The 21,823-nt window shown below is 43.1% G+C and overlaps 1 protein-coding gene across 1 annotated transcript; it reads left to right on the forward strand.

The window, feature by feature from the left end:
• Positions 1-2,177: 2,177 nt before the first annotated feature.
• Positions 2,178-13,615, forward strand: PRELID3B (PRELI domain containing 3B). The gene is made up of 6 exons (XM_081868152.1): positions 2,178-2,545; positions 4,129-4,297; positions 5,489-5,578; positions 7,142-7,212; positions 10,127-10,229; positions 11,852-13,615. The coding sequence occupies exons 1-6, from the start codon at positions 2,514-2,516 to the stop codon at positions 11,969-11,971; spliced, it is 585 nt and encodes a 194-aa protein (XP_081724278.1). The 5' UTR covers positions 2,178-2,513; the 3' UTR covers positions 11,972-13,615.
• The last annotated feature ends 8,208 nt before the right edge of the window (positions 13,616-21,823 follow it).

The following is a 21,823-nucleotide window of genomic DNA, read 5'->3' on the forward strand; positions in this document are numbered from 1 at the left end:
CAAAGTGCCTAGAAGAGATGATAAATAAGAAATGGAAGGCTTCTTGACCCACTACCCTTAAACCTTTCCCACAGGTAATTTCATAGGGGTTACAATAGTAAAAACATATTGTGGACATTATAAATTCTTTTCCGAAAATGTCACATTTTCCTGTTCAGTACTTGTAGCAACAGGTTACATGTAAGCATTAAAAAGTAATGTTAAAACCACCTGCCCAGAAACCGCATTACCTTGGCCTGGTAGTATACTTCCAGGGGACTATTTACCTGTGGTTGTTTAGGGCGCTGCAAAGTTGTGTTCTTCCAATAACCCCCTTTATAGCTAATTGATATATTGCAATGAGCCTACAGTATTCCAGGGCTGTCCTGTTCAAGGAAGAGTGTAGAGGATTAACTTAGCAATAAATATATATTTTTTATTGTGGCCCAATATAACTATGCACTCTGGTTTCTGTAAATATTCCAAATAAAAGCTGGTTCTTCCTCCCCACAGCCATCTATTTTTATTGTCCAAGCCACCCAGAAGTATTTGCATTCCTCAAAGCAGACTCCTTTCAAGTAACATTCCAGATGCCATAGTAATGTCATACCTGTTATTGGTAGCTGTGTTACTCTGTTGTAGTTCAAACAAGAGCGCTGCAGCACCTTAAATGCTAATGTTTTTACAGTTGCATAACCTGTGCACCAGTTAAGATGGCAAGAGGGTCATTCCACGCCAAATCACCTTATTTTAATACTCAACCGTGATCTCATGACTCAGATTTCCTTAAAAAAAAATTATGTGTAGATACCTATGAGATAACCTCAAATTAATTTTGTAAGTTTTTTTGGTCCAAAATTGGGCACAGGAGAATTTTTTTTGAAATGTCGACTTTCACGAGATTTAGGCTAATGCAATTTCTGCATCAGTTTAGAAAAATCCTCCTGTTTCTCTTATTTTTTCAACCAATTTGGCTTATTCTGGTATCAAAATGAAGCTAATTGTGGCCTCTTTCAAAATAAGATACAAAAATGGCATTAAGTGCCACAGAAAAGGGTCACTGACCATTCAAAGTGATTTTTTTGTCATTTTATTCCTGGTAGGTCTGATAAGCCATAGCTCGCAAACCACAACTAACACATACGGTATATCATACTTTTTTTGTAGAATGGGCTAACTACCAGTCATACCTCGGGATGAATACGCTTCAGGTTGAGCATTTTCGGGTTGTGCTCCGCGGCAACCTGGAAGTAACAGAACTGGAATAATATTGACTAGTTCTTTGGTTTTATCACCAACAGTGGCTTTAAAAGATTTGTCAGAAACTGAAATCTGCTCCACCAAAAGGGTTCTTTTGTCCAATGGTTTGAAGAAGTGGTTCTTTCTGGTGCCACCTACTGATAATGAATTATAATACGGTCCCTTCAGAAATTCTTCGTTTGCACCCACCTCAGCCGATGGTGTGAAAAACACCTGAATTCCCTTTATGTTTTTGGAAGCAAATTCAAATAAATCTTGTGCATTCAAAATTTGTCCCTCTACAGTTCTCTGAAGACTTGCTCTCCTAGCAAAACGCCTAATCGTTCCTCCTACTCCATTGCACATTTTTATCCAGCATACTTGGTTCTCCCCTACGCCCGACCATTTTATCCTCTGAACAATCCTGTGAGGTAGGACAGGCTGAGAGCAATTTGCTGGCTCAAGGTCACTGAGGTTTCAAACCAGGGTCATCTGCCAGACCCGACATCAAACTGACATTGCACCACTCTTGCTTCTGGGCCTATTTATTTTCCCCCGATTGGGAAACACCATTACCTGCAATTTTATTAAAAACCTCACTCCAGTCACTGTAGCACAACTTAGCCTACCTCACAGGGTGGTTGTTGTGGCCGGGGGGGGGGGTTGAAAAGCGGTGAAAGAACGTCACCTTGAGCTCCTTGAATGAAATAAACATTATTATAAACATAATAATAAATAAAGTTAAAATAAAATAAATACAGTTGGGGACATAATTGTGGTGGTGCCAGGCCTCCCCCTGCCCCATGCAGCACTGAGGACCTCAGCTAAATGGGGCAGGGGGGTCGTCATCGAGAGTCTTGCCACCGCGCAGGCGCGCGGGCGTAGAAACCGTTGGGATGGTGCGCACGCGCGCTAGTGCGGCTCGCGCCCTGCCGGCGCCCGAGGCCCCTCTCGCTCTCAAGGTAGCCGAAGGAAGGATGGCTTCAGTTCTGACGTCGCCCAGCCGGTGAATAGGACGCCGCCCTATCAGACGTTTCCCTAGGTGCTTCGCCCCTCCCACTTCCCCCCCCCATCACGGGCGGAGCAGGCGCACTTGAGAGCAGGAGGGGAACGGTCACCCGGCTCTTTTCGTCCCCTCCCCCTCCGCCTCAGTCCTTTCTCAGATCCGTCAGTCAGGCTGGGCGGGCGGGCGGCTCGGAAGGGCGTCGCGAGGCGCGGGGGGCGTCTGAAGGAAACCGAGGCTGCCGAGAGGCACCCCCCCCCCACGCCTCCATATTCCTCCTCCGGCCGCCGCAATGAAGATCTGGACCTCTGAGCACACCTTCGAGTGAGTAGCGGGCGGCAAGATGCCGCGTTAAAGCGGGGAGGGGTCGGGCGCAGCGGGAACTCGGCCTCTGAGGGGACACCCGAGGAGCATCTCCTTTGGGGCAAGGGCGGCTTTGACTTCACTTGGGGGGTGGAGAGGGGCAGGGGCGCGCTGACCTTTAAGGGGCTCCCCCTCCACCCCCTAATTATCCCACACGCACCCCCGAAACAGCTGCCTTGGGCGAGGGGGCGTCTAATAATAATAATAATAATAATAATAATAATAATAATAATAATAATAATATCTTTATTGTCATTGCCCCCTCTCGGGAACAACGAAATTACTTGGCTGCTCCATTTACCCAGGTAGGGCACTCCACTCAAAATATAATCTTTTATAATCTTTTTTAGGGGGGGTTAAGGTTCCTACTACCCCACAGAAGTGCATGCGCTTCTTCTCCCTCTCTTGCCCCCATTTCCCCAGCGTCACGAATTGTCCCCAGCTCTGTTTTGGTCACCTATGGAAACCTTTCAAATGGGGCATAAAGAAGAAGAAGGGGGGGGGATCAATTGTAGTTATTCAGGCGCTGCTGACAACCTTTTCCATCGCCAAGGTTGGTTTGAGGGTATAGTAGCAGCAGCACCCATCTCGTCCCTCTTGTCCTCTTCACCCCCCAAAAAAAATCTATTAGGGAATTTTTTTATTTTTAAAAAGCTGCAGCGATCTGGGTTTTAAGAGGAGGAATTGAAAGCAGAAAAAAAGTGGGCTCCTTTTTGTTTCTTTCACAGGTACTTCACTGGATGCTTATATCAGTGAAGCAGCATTACATCATATTTTGCAGTGCATAGTTGGTATCTTTCTTCCCATGTGGCTGCGGCTAAGCAACTGTCCTGAGGATTAGTGCAATTTTCTTGTCCACATTTTCTGTGCTGATGGTAGCCCACCACCTTCTTGGGTCTGCCATGGCCAAGTCCTCTTCTGCAGTGTTCTTATGGTGTCTCCCATTCCTTGGTGTAAGGAAATGCAGGCTGGAAAATGGGTGCTGAAGAACTGCATCAGGCGCCTCCCCCACTCTGCAAGCAGTGAAAGGCCTTCCTTTCATTCTGTGCAGGCTGCACGTGTTTAGCCATGCTCTGTTCCAGCAGTTGCTGTTTGAAAAACATGTTTTTCACCGACTGCTGCAGTTGCTAGGTTTGGCCATGTGTTGATTTTATTGAGTTTTCTTTTGCTCATTATAAAAGTCCAAGGATCCAAGCAGTATTTGGGGTTGAAATGGATTCAGGGCTGTGTCTTGATTGTCCCAGAATTTGAATGTATCTTATTTTGGAGTTGTGTCTTAGGCTTTGTAGTGCTCTTCTTTCTTTTGTGACCAACCTGATCCTTAAGCTGCTTTTAAGACTTCATTTTTGCTTATTTTTATGATGCTTTTTGCACAGTTTACATTATATAGTACTTGAAAGAGAATTCCTTGAGAATTCAGTGACAATAGTATGTGGTGAATTGGTTGGCTCAGGTTCTTAGCTAAATCTGAGACTATCTGCAGAGCTTATTCCTATGTAACTAACTGAAAAGTGCTTATCTTCGTTTTTGTTTTAATTTGACAGCCACCCTTGGGAGACAGTTACTACAGCTGCTATGCAGAAATATCCAAATCCCATGAATCCCAGCGTGGTTGGAGTAGATGTTCTGGACCGGCATGTAGATCCCAATGGAAAGTTACATAGCCACAGGTTGCTCAGTACCGAATGGGGGATGCCATCAGTTGTAAAATCAGTACGTGTCCATTCAGGATGCAGGACAAATATCTGACTTACTTTGAAATTACACCCATTTGACCTTGGTTTTTATGAAATACAGTGTAATGACCTCCTCTGAAAGTGGTATTTGGGGATCAAGTTAGCTTTGCATTTCACTCTTTCACAATACATTATTTGGATTTTCCTGAACTGTTCAGGGTACAAATTAATAATTTCTGTTGGGTTTATTTACACCATAATTACATTGTATTTAGGCCTGGAAGGAACTGGTGGCTTTGTTGAAAGGTGCTGTCCATTCATTTAGCATTTTATAATAGCAGCTGATCCATTTGATAAATATTTGTGTATATTTAATGAATAAATAAAGTGAGAGTCTATCAATCCAATAGCACTCCAAACAGTACCTCCTACAGAAGTCAGAAACTCTTTGTGTTGTCCACTTCATTTGCATTGATTGATAGCCTGAGTGTTCCTACTCACTTAAAATAAATAAATTCAGCTGGTTAAATCACTTTAATTTCAGCTAGAAAAATATTAAATATAGAAATCGCTTAACAAGTCAAGCTCCATAATACAGTGGTTTGTTGTGCTGTACATTCTAGGTACATGCAAACCAAACCGTTGACTAAGTTCTCGGTTATCGAGAAACAGGCATGATGTGACTGACCCTAGCAGCTGGTTGGTAACAAGTAAAAAAATTACCAAGACATAGCTGATGGCTGACCATCAGAACTTCACAGTAAGAGTGTTGCATAATTTTGCCATTTTCAGCATGGTTTTTCCAACTGTAGGGTGAATCCTGCATAGATAATGAGTAGAATGAATGCTAGCAATAATACCTGATTTTTTTGGGGGGGTGTTAAGTGAATGGCTCTGTTCAGATGTAAGCCCATAGTTTCCTGTTGTGAGAAAAGGACTGCATAAGCCTTAGGCTTTTTTCAGCTAGTCACAAATAAGGAAAGAGAAGAAGTGGAGAAGTGCTTTACAATTACAATAATGTTCAGGTAAAGGGGAAAAACAATACAAGGAGCAGAAATCAGATCGTAATTCAGGTACATGAAATGGAACAAGAAGCCATTGTCACTAAACTGGCAACTATTGAATATACATCTCAAGATCTGACTAGATATCTTTTTGTCCTGTCTTGTACACAAGTTGATAATGAAAATAGGCCTGAAATATATAATGCCTGATGTTTCTCTCCTAGCTTATTGGTGCTTGTAGAACAAGGACGTATGTACAAGAACACTCCATAGTTGACCCAGTAGAGAAAGTACTGGAGCTCAATTCTACTAATGTAAGTATTAATAAAACTGTTTAATCTTTATACTTTAGTTCATGCATGCAAAAATATATTGGAAGTTTTTTGTAGACTTATTTGGTAGCCTTTTATTTGAGCATATAAAACGTGCTTAGATTTTTTTGTGGAGCTGTTCTGACATTTCTTGTTCAGAAGCTGAATGAACAGGGGAGACACTTCTTAGTGGTATACACAACATGCAACTTTTCTCTCAGATGTTTTTGTGCCGTGTTATACTGACTTGTACTTATTTTGTGAATTGTCCGTATGACAGTCTTTTGTGACTCTGGCAGCATTTAGCATCAGGGATTTGTTTCCAGTTCCTGCTGCATTATATGTGATGTAATCTGAGTTGGGGGAAATGTAGTACAGTGGTGCCCCGCAAGACGAATGCCTCGCAAGACGAAAAACCCACTAGACGAAAGGGTTTTCCGTTTTTTGAGGCGCTTCGTAAGACGAATTTCCCTATGGGCTTGCTTCGCAAGAAGAAAGCCCATAGGGAAATCTCCGGGGACCTCTTTTAAATGCTGGCGGTGGGGAGCAAAGCCTTTCCCCCCCCCCTCCGGCCTTCAGAAGAGGTCCAGGAAGGCCGGCGGGGGCCGAAAGGCTTTGCTCCCCACCGCCAGCATTTTAAAAGCGGTCGGGATAGCAGGGAAGCGCTTCCCGCTATCCCAGACGGCTTTTGAAGGCAGGCGGGGGGGGGAGCAAAGACTTTCTCCCCCCACCGGCCTTCAGAAGAGGTCCTGGACCTCTTCTGAACGCCGGCGGGGGGCAAAAGTCTTTGCTCCCCCCTGCCTGCCTTCCCGGGAGAGCGGAGAAACGCAGCGCTTTTGAAGGCAGGCGGCGGGGGGAGCAAAGACTTTTGGACCTCTTCTGAAGGCCGGTGGGGGGCGAAAGTCTTTGCTCCCCCCCGCCGCCTGCCTTCAAAAGCCGTCCGGGAAAGCGGAGAAAGCGCTGCGTTTCTCCGCTCTCCCGGGAAGGCAGGCAGGGGGGAGCAAAGACTTTTGGCCCCCGCCGGCCTTCAGAAGAGGTCCAGGACCCCTTCTGAAGGCCGGTGGGGGGCGAAAGTCTTTGCTTCCCCCCCCCGCCTGCCTTCCCGGGGGCTTTAAAATCGCCCCGGGACAGCGGAGAAGTCCGCTGTCCGGGCGATCTTAAAATGCTGGTGGGCGGCAGCGCTGTCGCCCGCCAGCATTTTAAAAAAGTCCTCTGCTGTCCCGGGGTTTTTTAAAATGCTGGGGGTGGGAAGAAAAGCCCTTGTCCCCCCCCCCAGCCTTCAGAAGAGGTCCTTAGGAACGCATTGATTGATTTTCAATGCATTCCTATGGGAAACCGTGCTTCGCAAGACGAAAAACTCGCAAGACGAAAAAACTTGCGGAACGAATTACTTTCGTCTTGCGAGGCACCACTGTAATGTCTACCTTAGAGAAGACTGTTGTAATATCATGGAAACACTGTGCCCCAGCTGTAGTGGCTTCAGATGCCATAAGTGCATAGCCCTTTACATATCTTATGGAATTTTATAACAGGAAGATTTGATATATAAATTAATTTTTTTTCTAGATTTCATTTACAAATCTGGTGTCAGTAGATGAGAGATTAATCTATAAACCACATCCTGAAAAGCCAGAAAAGTAAGTAATTGATTTCTTTAGAGTTTTACTTTAAACCATGGGTGGGGAATCTATGGTCTACAAGCCTAATTAGGCCCAGCACAGGCCCCAGTTGGGCCCATGAGGCAATTTTCCCCAAGCCACACCTACTGGCTTCACTCTTGACATCATATGTGATATCAGGTAAGGTACAAGTGGAGATGTGCCTACCATTGCACAGTTCAGAATGTTAAAATTGAGCTCCCATTTTATCCCACTGGCTGGATCTGGTTCCCCATTCTTGCTCTAGACCAGTGGTTCTCAAACCTTTTTCTCTGGGCCACACTTTCAGAATAAAAATTTGCTTGCACCACACTGTTTTTTTAATTGATAAGAAATACATTGGAAAACAAAAAGAAACAACAAACAATGTGTGATTTATAACATAGAACACAACTACTTTATAATACGGTCATGGGACATCCAGAAAGTATAAAACAATGCAACTACATAGGAAATCAAATCTTTCCCAAAATATAGTAGTGATTGCCCTTTAATCTTCCTGCCGAACTTGCCATCCTCTCCTGCCACACCAGTGAGGTGCGCTGCAGCCTTTGAGAACCACTGCTCTAGACCAGGGGTGTCAAACTCAAATTCATCGGGGGCCGCATCAGCAGTTTGGTCACCCTCAAAGGGCCGGTTGTATCGGCCTAAAATATTTGAGCAGGCTGAGACCCCCGAAGTTGATGGGCTTTGAAATTTAAATGGGGTGTGTGTGGCATGTGATAAATTATGTGAAGTTCGAGCTGGTCTTTGACCAGTAATAAATTATGATGATGGTGATGTGAGGTGGGGCCTACCTGCCCCCCCCCTCAATATTTTATTCAGGCTGACATCCCTGTTATGAAAGCTGACTAAAGTCTGCCCCTGTGGTGATGTATCATAACATTGTGCAGGCCCAGTCTGAGGACCTTTACCGGACTGCGTCTTGTGGCTGGGGTTTGTCTGCGCTTTCTCTTCCTTCTCCGCCTGTTGCTGCCTCCTCCCTGTGCCAGGCGCTGGTGGTGGTGGGGAGATGTGCCGGTTGCACCCCAGTTTCTGACGGGGGCCAATGCTGCTTGCTCCTCCCTCTGCTTTGCAACACTGCAATATATCGCTACCGTATCACAACATCACTATCACAATGTTGAAAAGTTGGTATCGTCTGCTTTTAGGGGCTGAGGGGCTTACTCAGTAGGGACAGGGGCACTCCTAGGAATTTATTGGATTTCAAATTCCTGGATTTCAAATCCCATTGAGGGGGGGGGCAGGGGCGGACTTTGGTAATATGGCAACCACCCTGAGTGAGGACAAAATTTGGTCCCCCCCCCCAATAGAATAAATAGGCATCATTATCATTATTTTGTGCTCCCTTGGCTCGGGGCGGGTGAGGTGCCCGCACGGCCCCAAATCTGGTGCTGGTGGAGGAAGCACATTTCCACGACGGGCAGCTGCCCCTGTGGAAGCACATTTCCACGACGGGCAGCTGCCTCCCCATGCCCTCCGTGGCAAGCCGAGGCTGAGGGGGACGTTCGCTTGCCCAGGCGCCGGGCTCCCGTTCACTTGCTCCGGCGCGCCCGCTGCAGCCTTGCTGCCAGCAGCCGCCGGGGAAGCCGGCCGGCCGGGCTCGGTGGGGCCCGCCGGCAGAGGGTGGCGCTGCGCCTCGCCTGGGCGTGCCCTGCTGGCACGTTGTTTCCCACGCCGCCTGTCCATGCTGCGCTCCCGCCTCCATCTCGGCTTGCTCCCTCCCGTCCTCCGCCTCCGCGCCTCGCTTGCCAGACTTGCATCCCTGCCCGGCGGCGCAGCGGAGGCCGAGCATGGCGACAGCAGCGGCTGCTGGGGCGCGCGGAGGAGCGTCCGGCCGGGCAGCTCCGTTCCGCTTGCTGCTGCTGCTTGTGCTGGGCGCCTCCTGGGCAGCACGCCCGCCGGAGCGACTGCCAGAGACGCGGCAGCCCGCGGGATGAGGCGGGCAGCCTGCGGGGTCGCGCCGGCGGAGGACCTCCGGAGGCGGCCTCTCTGCTCACCACCTCCTTCGTGCTGAAATGCGACACGGCGCACAACCAGGCGATGGTGCACTGGACGGGCGAGAACAGCAGTGTGAACGGCGGCTACACGAGCCACATGACGAGTTCTCGCGGGCCGGATTCGGCCCGCGGGCCTTGTGTTTGACACCCGTGCTCTAGACATTCATTTAAATTTATAGTCTGAGGTTTGTGAGTAGGTCACATTCAAAATGACCAAAACAAGCTTTTTTTCTACCATGGTTTCTTGTAATGAATGTAATCCCATTTGCTAGGATTGCTGGCGCTGGGAGTTTTCAGTAATGGCATATTAATGTCTCTTTAGGTAGGATAAGAACCTGTTATGCTATTGTGCTACCCCTTGAGTGTTCTCCTGTTTTTCTTGTCGACTGTCTAATGTTAAAGGATATAGGTGCCTCTGCCCTAAGTGAGCCTCATTCTCATTTCCTTGTTTCCATTTTTCTCTTGATTGCTATAACTGACTTCAAACAATTACTTACCTTGAAAACTTGCAGAGCTGTGCGCGGCAATCTGGTTCCGTGGGTGTGTGTGTGTAACTGCTCAGTTCTATGGAAAGGAGGAAATGACAAAAGGTGCTGTAAGAGTGGTGGTTAGATTTCTCCCACAGATTCCCATTCTTACCATTAATGTGTACAATTGTGGGATATTGGCATTTCAGTATTCTGGAGCAAACTATTGCTTAATCTCCTCATGACCACTTCGTTTTTGTTTGCTCCAGCTCTTGTAAAACTATTTCCCCCTTTTTAAAATAGTTGATTGGTTAATAGCAGAGCACCTAACTATACTTTGATGCATCTGTGCTATTTGGGAAGATTTTACTGCAGTAACAGAAATTTGAGAAGTAAGTTGGTAAACCATTATTCTTTTTTCCTTAGAACCATTTTGACCCAAGAAGCAACAATTTGTGTGAAAGGCGTTAGTGTCAGCAGTTACCTGGAAGGACTAATGGAGAACACAATCTCTTCTAATGCTAAAAAAGTATGTAGTCAGCTTTTATGATGTGTAAAAAAGGGAGATGGAGATATTTTAGAATTCGCATGCAATGCAATGCTGTTGCAGCTGAGTGAGAACTTGCAGAATTCCTAAGTCAAATTGACTGTAAGTGTACTACATAGTTGTAGACAAAGAACCAATCACCTAGGCCCTGATAATGCAGTATGGAGATAATACTAATCTATCTTAGTTGGCTATAACTACCATGTGGAGATAGAACCAGTAGACGGTGGGGAGCATGAAGGCTCCAGCTCCATCTAGATTGAGAAGTGTGGGTTGGTTGGCTAGTTTAAAGTGTTGGGTTGACAATAGGTCTAATACATCCATGAATGTTCTAAGCCATATCAGAGACTCTGGCAAAAAAAATTAATCAGGCTTTACAGGTCAAAACCAGTACTTTAAACTGGGGTCAGAAACTAATTGGCAGCAAGTACCTTTGGGCCCTGGGACGTGGGTGGTGCTGTGGGTTAAACCACAGAGCCTAGGACTTGCCAATCAGAAGGCTGGCGGTTCGAATCCCCGCAACGGGGTGAGCTCCCGTTGCTCGGTCCCTGCTCCTGCCAACCTAGCAGTTTGAAAGCATATCAAAGTGCAAGTACATAAATAGGTACCGCTCTGGCGGGAAGGTAAACGGCATTTCCATGCGCTGCTCTGGTTCGCCAGAAGCGGCTTAGTCATGCTGGCCACACGACCCGGAAGCTGTATGCTGGCTCCCTTGGCCAATAAAGCGAGATGAGCGCCGCAACCCCAGAGTCGGTCACGACTGGACCTAATGTTCAGGAGTCCCTTTATTTTACCTTTGGGCCAGGGTTGGTATTATGTGCTGAAACCATCTTGCCCCACTGGCTGCTGAAGTCTGCCCCAGTTACAGTTTCCAAACAATCTTCATAGGCAGCCCCATGTATAATGTGTTGTAGTTAACAGTTAAATAGTTAACTGAAGTGTATATAGGTGAATTGCAGACTAAAGAGCTCTTTAGCTAGAGGTGAAAAACTCAAATTCAAAGAGCTTTTTGAGCTCTAGTGTATTTAGTGCATTGCCTCACATAGGAGTTAATCTCCCATCTTTCAAAAACCATTTAGTATGTAGCCTAAGTGAGTTCCTGCTCAGGGAATAAATCCAAAAGCCATTGGAAACTGCAGGAAGACAATATTAACTCTGCCTTGACCTGATCTGCCTGACTTATGATAAATACAGCCAAAAAATCCTCTACAAACAGGGAAGTCTTTTGAAATTGCATCTAAAACTTAAATTGCACCTGATTAAAGCATCCAGGAAGAGTGTTCCAAAGTCTGGTAGCTTCCACAAAAAAGGCCCTATTCTTTAGGTGGAAAGGCACGGAATAGAGCTGCTGTCTAATATTAGAGCAGGCAATCCTTAAGCCATGTGTGGTGTGTTTATTACAAGGCCTAGCTGGCACTAAATCATTATATATTAGGCCAGACAATTAACTTTAGGTTAGAATAAAATTGCTGTGCTTGTATTTTATTACTTCATTTATGTTAGATACATTTTTGCAATGCAAGCTAGATATATTGCATGTCTCCTCCATTTCTTGACTAGATAGGAAATTAGAACATTTTTAATCAAGCTGTGTGTGTTCTCAGGGACGTGAAGCACTAGAATGGGTGATCAACAAACTGAATGCCGAAATAGAGGAATTCACTTCTTCAGCAAGAGGAAACATGAGGTCTTCTATGGCAGCCGCAGCCTTTATGGAGAAATAAAATATAGCTATATTTGTCTATATCAGGCCTGAACATATGAAGCAAGCTGTTGTAAACTTCCTTCAAAATGGAAATATTTATTCTTCTATCTGTTGAAAAGAAAGAGGACCTGTAGATTAGATTTTTAAATTAAAAACCTGGAGAGAAGTTGCATACATTCATACATGAAGGTAATATGCAGGACTCAGTTCCATTCAACTGTATTACTTTCAGCTGAAATAATCTGAACTTTCAATTCCTGCAAACACAGGAAGTATCTTAAAGTTACAACCTATAATAGGCCTCCAATAGAACAAACTGGAAGGTTAATCTATTGTTAACCCCATCTTTGATAGAATTCAGGTTTTCCTAGACTCTGTTACTTTTGGGACCCAAATTAAGATGAATTATCCTGGGCACAGTAGCTTGGGTAGTTGGCAGAACATTGGTTATTACTTGAAATATGATTGTTTATATTAAAATGCTGCTTTGTATGCTGCTGTCATGAGTGTTGCAATTTGCTAACATGAAAAGTGTGGTACATAGCATTTTTCCCCTTACCTTAAAGCTTTGCTCTGTTTAAGAAATGCTTCATAATTTTGAAGGATTAACCAGCTAAAGATTTGTACTAGGCAAATTATGAGTTTGGCAGAAGCTGCATGATATATAACTAAGGGGGTAAATTTGTTCAGAAATCCACTATTTTAGTTTTGTAGACCGACTTCAAAAAGGTACTGTAACAGTTGCAAAATGTAATTTTGTTATATGCTCATTCTTTGGTTTTGCAGTTTCAAGAAACTGGAAGTAATATAAATATGTAAACTCTGAGACAGAAGTATTTGTTCCATTTCAAGTGTACTGTAACATTGTTAAATGAATTGCATAATGATTTATATGCTTGCTCAGCAGGACATCATGGACTATTAACATTTCTTAAATAGTAATTTGTGCTTCTGTCTCCAATAAGGAACAAAATGTGACAGGTTGCTTAATCTTGTCATTTAGTATTCTTTAATTCCATATCTAAAATAATGGTGAGATTGCAATATTCTTCCTGTTCTTCACAGGGGAATATTTCTAGAGGTGAAAGTTGAGAATGGAATACAAAACCCAAACGGAAGACTTTTTAACATGGATATTGTGTGAAATAAAAATAGCAGTGGAAACAAATGCTGTTGTAGAAGAGGGCCCATTAAAATTTCTGTATAAGGTACCATTCATATGAAGGATTGAAGAGGTAGAAGCCTATTATATTCCTGAAGATACTACACCAAGTAGTAATTGGCAGAACTAATGGTTTGCAAGTTCATTTTGCAATCTCTAATTCTGTAGATCTTCTCATTTATATATTGAGAACAGTTACAGAAGTCTGCTTGTGCATGCAATTTTCTATGCCATATAAGCATATGTCAGTAATACAGAACTAGCACTAGTTTTGAGTGCTTATTTAGATAGAAATGTATCCTTGAATCTTCTAATGGGGGAAAGCGGAAGGAAGAAAACCTGTGAATATGCCTAAGGTTACAAATGTTTACTTGCATATTTAAATTTTAAATATTTTTGTACTTTTTCTTTATTGCATTTGTAAAAGCATATCAGTTTTTTTTATATATTTGAGAATGTTCTTAACTTAATTAAAACGTTGTCAATGTTTGATATTCAAAACTGTGTTTTAATTTTGGTGCATAGTAACTGTTCTGATAAAAAAAGTCACAGCATTTAAATATTGAGTAATTATTTCAAAGCCTGTATATTTTATCTTTAATTTGCTATGATCGTTTTCATAATTTGAGAGGAATTGCAGGAACGGAGATTAGAATTCTTAGGTGTTAGGCCTGCAAAAGCCTGTGCAAACTTTACTGTCTAGAGCGGAGTTTCCTAAACTTTGGTATAACACGCTCTTTCTACTGAAGTATATGCCGAGTGTATGCAAGATTCTTATCCTTAAAAAGTCATCCCCAACCTTCTTTACCCCTTGGAAAGTGCTTATGTGCAGATCACCCCCTCTTTCTTGCATTGTAGGTGCTACTTTTTCATTTTAGGGAAGAAGAAAGCACAGCAGCAAAGAGGATGGTGTCAGAGTTGCAGCTGTGCTCAAATTAGTTTCTCTTACATGCCTTGTGATTTCCAAAATCAACAGAAGCTACCTTCTTAAAATTTACCAAAGTGTACATTTCATTAGAGCAATCAGCAATCAGTCATCACTGCAATTCCTGTCCCAGTCTTCTTGTCTCATGAGGAAAATTTTATGTTTTGGCAGTGGGGTAGCCACATGGATATGCCCTGTAAGGCAGGGGTTAATTTGGAAAGAAACAAAAGGGGGAAATGGGCAGGGGGCAAGACTGTATGGAGAATTGACAGCCACACAAGCATCTTCTGTGTTTCCTGTTATAACCTGGATACAATAGAAAATTCATGAATGGTTGCTCAGAGATAACAGGTAATTCACTCTTTATGCTAATAGCTTTAGCATAAATTTCATTGCAGAGGTGGGGGGTGGGGAGAAGAGAACCTTCATCCATGCCATGGTCCTGATCTGGATCAAAGCCCTTGTGGCTTCTATTTTAAAAAGAAAATTTGCACACCTTCAAAAATGAGGGCACCATTCTAAGCTCAGCCAATCTAATGGCAGATGGAAAGTGATAGGAGAGAGTTGTGATTCATTGCTGACGAAGTTTTGCTCTAGCACACAGATGGGGTGTGTGTAGCCCTTGAGATGTTCTTACGCTATGATTTCTGTCGTCTGTAACCATTGGCCATATTGGCTGAGGCTGATGAGATTTCGAGTCCAGCAACGTCTTTGGGGGGGCACAGGTTCTCCACCTCTGCTCCAATAGGAGCATTGCTGCCCGCAGCCTCATGATATTAACTCTGGTGTTGGCTGACTGGTGACCTCATGACTCTGCATCCAGGCCAACAATTTGCAGTCCTACTTGAGAGTAAGGGGTTCCACCAAGTAATTTGATGTCCTCATTACAATGACTTCCAAATAAAAGCTGATGTCGAAAGACAATGAGAGCAACACCCAGTCATCTCTCTGTGTTAGGGATTCTACGTGCCCTGCAGTTAATTTTAAAAGGTAAAGTGGGAGCAGGAAGAAAATATTAAGATGTCACAGGTTGGGATGGAAAATGTAGGACAGGTGATGAAGAGAGGAATCCACTTAGCTATAGAGAAGGGAGTGATAATGCATTATTGGAAGGGGAAAGAGAGGCAAAAGTTATCAGAGACTTCTCCCAAGCAGATGGTTCCTAGCAATACATTGCACTTGTTTGGAGCTTACAGCAGAAAATAAATTGCCATCAACTTCCAATGCTTCAAGGCTCTAGTGATTTTCTGAAATGTATACAATACATCCTGTTCAGTCTTTGCCAGCAGAAATGACAGAGCCACCTGCCTTTACCTATTAAGTAAGCACTGCAAGGGGAACCCTGACCTGTTTCCAGCTCAAATTGGTTGCTGGGTTTGCATTTTCCCCTCTTCCCTCCACTTCTTTTGAGCCATGCCTTCTAGATCGTAAACCTGCAGGCAAGGATTGTCTTGTTTTAATTATGTAAGCCACTCTGCAAAGAGTGGTGTACAAATGTTCTTAATAGTAATACTAAATGATGATAATAAATAATACAAGCTTCCATTGCTGTCGGTGTCCTAATTTGCAGTACTGCCTGTCCCAATTTAATGCTTCTGTGGAGAACTAACATCCTGATCTGGCAGAATGACAGCCTGGCATTGGGAAGCTGAGTTCATAAGGTTTGCAGAATGTTTGTGAACTGCATTTTACATGTATTTAAGCCTCGAAAGTATTGCTCTGTGTAACAGAAGATGCCAGAGGGCTTATTCCACCTGATTTCAATGAGTATTCTACCACTGCTCCATGCTGAGTGCTGTCCTGAAGCCTTTAGAGATTTGCTAGGCAATGACCTGTATTTAAATCAGCATGCAACAATTTCCACTCCAGGAGCTGCGGAAAGATTAGGGTCATTAAGTGGGAAGAAGTACAGAAGAGCTTTAGCAGCCCAGCTGAATATGGCTTGCCTTAGAGGGGAAAGCAAGCAAATCCACAGCTATCCAAGGTATGTACTATTCTTAAACCTCGATATATGCTTTGTATTAATGGCTGCAGTTGCATCCCATGCTTCTTCACAGCATGCAATTTTTCAGCAGATAGCTGTGCAGATGTGCTGGTTTGAGACAATTGGATGAAAAGAGCCAATGGAATATTCACCTTGTTAGAGCTGAGATTTGGTGATGTGTCTGATTCCTGTAATTATTTACCAGCTAGTATAGTATGTATATAATAAGTGATGTGTTTGGTGGGTGCTGCTTGCTCTTCTATCTTACTAAGCACGTGAGCAAGGTGACTACTTTCCAACAGCCGTTCCAAGGTTATTTCTCACCAGGAAGGAAAAGCCCTTGCAAAGATGGTTTGCCATTTGTACTCTTTCAGGTTGCTGTCAATATTAGAGCCATGATCCATTCATAAATCTCTTCCACTTAAGTTAATGGGGTCTTAAATGCCTTTTGACTTTTACTGGGTTGTGTGTTCTAGAAACGGATAAAAAAATTCACTGGCATGCATCACTTACGATAAATACAACATCACAGTGTACAGTTTAAGTGCTTTTTTGTATTATGTTCCTTTTATCTGCTGTCCTACATTTGACAAGAGGTCAGAGAAATAGTTCCACAGTCTATCACATGCTTTGCAATGCTGAATGTCTCGGGTTCAATGCTAAACATCTCTAAAGAATATTGGGTAGAAGGTGTGTAAATTACAGGCAATTGGATGGAACAATAGCAGGCACCTAGTATACTAAATTGCTTCCAAAATATAAGTTATAATTATTATTTAATAAATTTATATACCGTCCTTCATCTGAGAATCATAAGGTAGTTTACAATATAAAAACAAAGAAGAAAAAAATTAAACCTATACCCCCAACACACACAATTTAAAAGGATTGTTAATTAGCCAAAGTCCTGAGGGCAGAGAAATGTCTTCTCCTGGTGCCTATTATCATTATTATTTATTGAATTTATATAACACCCTATACCTGGAGGCCTACAGACATATGACAATGGTACTAGGTGAGTTTATCTAGGGAGAGCATTCCACAAGTGGGGAGTCACTGCAGAAAAGGCTTGTTCTCCTGTTGCCACCTCCAGACTTTTCACGGTGGAGGCTCATGAAGAAAGGCCTCAGATGATGATTGCAAGGTCCAGGTCGGTTTGTATGGAGAGAGGTGAACCTTGAGGTATTGCAGTCCTGAGCCATTGAAGGCTTTACAGGTCAAAACCAGCACTTTCAATTGGACCTGGAAACTGATTAGCAGCCAGGATTGGTGTTATATGCTCAAACAGAAATAATTGCAAAGCTTTTGCCATCAGATGATATGGCTTGACTTTTGCTGTCGTGACTGCAAAACTATTTTAACACACAAAAGCTAAATCCTTACAGTTGTCAAGGCGTCAAGGGATGGAAGGCAACTCTTAACCAGCAACAGAAGGATAGCAGGCACCTGTCTTGAGTATAAAGAGTGACCTCAGTGGGAGTTCAGTCCATGGTGATTATGTTAAATCGATTATAAATACATCTGGGCACGAGCTGTGCCAGGACAATGCAACGGTGACATCCTAGGACAAGAAATGTCACCTTAGAGTACGCAGTGTTGCCCTCTGAGATCTACCTATCTGCTGAACCACACAGATAAAGAAATCCACCTTTAAAGTGGGTTTTAAAATGGGATAGTTTATCCTGTGCCTTATTGCAGTAAAATATATTAACTCTCTTCTCTTCGTTCCTGGGAAGCTTATAGTTTCTCAACAGTTTTTATCAGGAGTTATTCGTTCAATGAGAAGCTTAGTAATAGCAGCTTTTTACTTATCATAACATTTATTTACCGCTTGATTGCAAGGGGGTGGGGGGAATCTTTAAAGATCTTTACAGAAAGATATGCTTCCCTGAAAGACAGACTGACCACCGCTCCCAATCTTTCCCTGCGATTAATAACTGCAGGGGAATACTGTGTGTGTTTAAAACAGACGACACTCTCTCAGTTCACATGGGGTAATGTGAGGCCCAGTAGGATTTACTGTACTTCACTTTGCATGTGCCGAGTCTGGGCAATAGAATATCTCCCAGAATCCTCTGCTGTACAATGGGTACCCAAGGGAGATGTTTGGGGAGAGCAAGACTCCTCCTCAAAAAGCAAACATATGTGGAAAGTGCTTTTGTAGGCAGTTTTAAAGGGTGGATGATGGTTGTTATTAATTCATTAAATTTATATACCACCCTTCATCCAAAGACCACAGGGCAGTGCACAACACACTTTATTTATTTTTATTTCATAAAATGTTTCTACAACTTGATTGCGGGGGGACCTCAAAAGTGGTTTACCAAAAGAATAAAGAATGAAATAAACAATTAAAATATATATTTATCAGAGCACTCCCCTTCTAGACCAGGCATATGCAAACTCGGCCCTCCAGATGTTTTGAGACTACAATTCCCATCATCCCTGACCACTGGTCCTGTTAGCTAGGGATGATGGGTGTTGTAGTCCCAAAACATCTGGAGGGCCGAGTTTGCCTATGCCTGTTCTAGACTCTGGATATAAGACTGAGTGAGAAATATTACTCAATTTCCCAATCTGCAACTGTTCGACCATTTTTATAAATTACAGTATTCCTTGAAATATGTATATTTATTTATTTGTTATTATGTTTTTATCATTCCCCAATGTAATAATTCCATTTCCCCCCTGTTTAAACAGTAGGAGAAATAGGATGTATCCACTTCAATAATAGTAAGATTTTTTAAAAAAAAATTATTGTTCTTGTTTAATGTTTTCCTAGCTAAAGAAAAGTTCTCAAACAAGGACAAGGCTGAAACTACACTGAATGTCTTTGGACTGCCAAATAATCTTGTGGATTTATCTTGTTCTGTAAGTTGGACCTCCTGCCCCCCTGGATCAGTCTGCTTTTGTCTGTTCTGCCTCCCTGGACCAATCCGGACTTGAGTCTTGGGCCTCCTTGGAATTTGCATCCAAATTTGTATTTTCAGATTCCCTCGACCTCTCCAGCCCTAGCTCCAGAGAGTCTTGGGATTGCTCAAGCGATACTGCTTCATCCTCCCTGGGCCTCTCTGTTTGTGCCTCCTTGTCTTCTCCAGAGCTCTCGAGTCCCTGTTCTTCACCCCCTCTGGACTCCTCCAGTATCTCATCTATTTCTCTGGACCTCTCCAGCGTTGCATCCTCAGGTTCCTGGGAGCGCTCTAGTCGAAGCTCTTCAATATCGTTGGACATTTCCAGCCTCACCTCTTCCGACTCACCACACTTTTCTAGTCTGAGCTCTACAGTCTCCATAGACCTATCCAGTTTTTCTTCTTCTGCATCGCTGGACCTTCCCACATCACCAGCCTCCCTGGATCTCTCTAGCCACGCATTCTCAGACTCAGATCTCCATTATGTATTTTCTTCACCCTCTCTGGATATTTCTGATCTTTCCTCTTCATCCTCTTCTGGTTCATTAGACCTAACTAACATCAACACTTTAACATCTCAGTACTCCTCTGATTCATCATCTTCTAGTTCCTTAGATGCTTCTGATTTTGTCTTTCCAACATCTCTGGACACTTCCAATATTTTTGTTGAAGACACTCCTTACTGCACCTCCTCTGTATCATTGGAGATTTCAAACTTCACATCTTCAGCTGAGCAGCAGCGATCCAATCTCCCTTTGGATTTGTCCAGCTGCCCTTCGTCTACAACTTTCAGTTGCTGCAATAATCTCAGTTTACCATCAACTCCAGTTTACCCTCTCTAATCTTTATGATGCAGAGCTCCACAGATTGTTTGCTTGATGTTTGGGGATTTGTAGTATAATTATTTATTTCCTTGTCCATATTTTCTGAACAAGAACAACATTATTTCAAGCATTTCATCTCCGGGAAAACTTCAGAACTACAAAGTGTACACTGAAATGGGGAAGAATTAATAATAGGGCCACCAACCTTTTATGGCAAGGCTCCTGCGTCTTCCCTGACCTTAGGGGAGGAGAAAATTCAACATCTGAATTTTAATACCTTGAGGCACAGGATCCCTTTAAAAAGGTTGACAGCTCTAAACAACAGTTTGTACAAATGTATGAAGGTGCCTTGATATAGGCACCTTATGCGATTACAATACCTACTTACAGTTTGGTTTCCTTGTGGCTATTGTTAATGTTAAGGTTCTCAACCTCATGCTTCCTTTTCATCTTGTACAATTTGAGGCTGTAATCCTATACACAATTACCCAGGAGTAAGACCTATTGCATCCAGTGAGCCTTACTTCTGACTAGACATGTAAAGGATTGCAACTTGAAAAACACAATGGAACCCCTATTTATTTCCTGAAGTATCACAATCACTTGGAATTAACCAGTGGAATGAGTTAAACTATAATAGACCATGTTTTCAGGAATATTGTCCTGTTTTTTTAAACAATGCCGGATGCAGTTCCCTCTGATTCCAAGTCAAGCCTTTGAGTGCTTGTGCAAGTGTAGCCAAAACCACACCAACCATGTACAAGACAGGGTATCAGCAGACTCCTGAGCTTGGCAGGCATACAAAAGATATTGGGATGTAAAAAATTAATTGGGGGAAAGAAGCCTCCCATTCAGCTGAATGAGGACTCAGTGTTGAAGAAATGCTGAATGACTGGGGCAGCAGGAAGGGGGAAATCCATCTGGGTGGAAGTGGAAATGGAACCGAGTGTCTGGAAAGAAAGGCACTCTGTGAGGGTAACAGATGTCTCCTAACAACTCTCAACACCTTAACAAACTACAGTTCTCAGGATTTTTTAAGGGAAGCTGTGACTGTTATAGCGGTATAGCAGTGCTTTAAATTTTAAATGTATTGTACATATGTGGCCTATTTTTCAATGTTCCAAAGCTATTTTTTAATGTTCCAAGGATTTAAGTGGGAGTTGCCCATTGAGGAAATTCAAGGTTTTAATGTAGCTAGATTTAGGCACATCTAGTCCCCCTCCACCCCATAAATTGCCAAATGGGGAGCAGGGGAAATCCCCAAATGGAAGGGCAAACCTAAAACTACCCATTGATGATGATATAGGCTGTGTACACGCCATACATTCAAAGCACATTTAAAGCACACTGCTTTCCCCAAAGAATCCTGGAAATTATCACTTACCCCTCACATAGACAATTCCCAGTAGCCTTAACTACAATTCCCAGGATTCTTTGTGGACAGTAATGTGATTTAAATGCATGGTGTGTACACCGTCTTAGCATGCTCTTTGGGCACAGAATACTGGCAGACTGTTAGAAAAAAAGAAACCGGACAGAGAGGGAATGAAATGGAGAATGGCGAGAACCCTCAACAAAAGCACTCCACACTGCAATATTATCTGCAGGACCCCACTTCCCTCATCTTTTCTCTCACAAGTCCTGTTTTAAAAGATTCTCTCTGATTTATGAAATATAACTAAATGTTGTTGACTGAATGTGTCGTGATGATACAACTAACTGACTGCTTCTGAGGCTCTGAATCTGAAGTCTTGTGTGACCCTGAAAAATGTGTACAATACTTTTATGAGTTGTAATTTTTTTTTCAATATACTGTACCACATATGCCTCATAAAAAACACAGCTTGGCTTTTAAATTATGCTTGTTTGTAGAAATTTTAATGACACATTTGAACATTTACCCACAGGTAGGGCTGAAAGAGAAGGTAAGGATTTGACAGCAAACAGGGCACTGATATAGACAAAGGCATGCCTTAGGAAAACTCCATGCTCCCATCTACAGATCACTCAGATCCACCACAATATATGTGACAGTCATGTTTGCTGCTGTTGTTATGCCAGTGTTTG

The sequence above is a fragment of the Podarcis erhardii genome (genome assembly GCF_964252035.2).
Source record: "Podarcis erhardii genome assembly, chromosome: 6".
NCBI classification, from domain to species: Eukaryota; Metazoa; Chordata; class Lepidosauria; order Squamata; family Lacertidae; genus Podarcis; species Podarcis erhardii.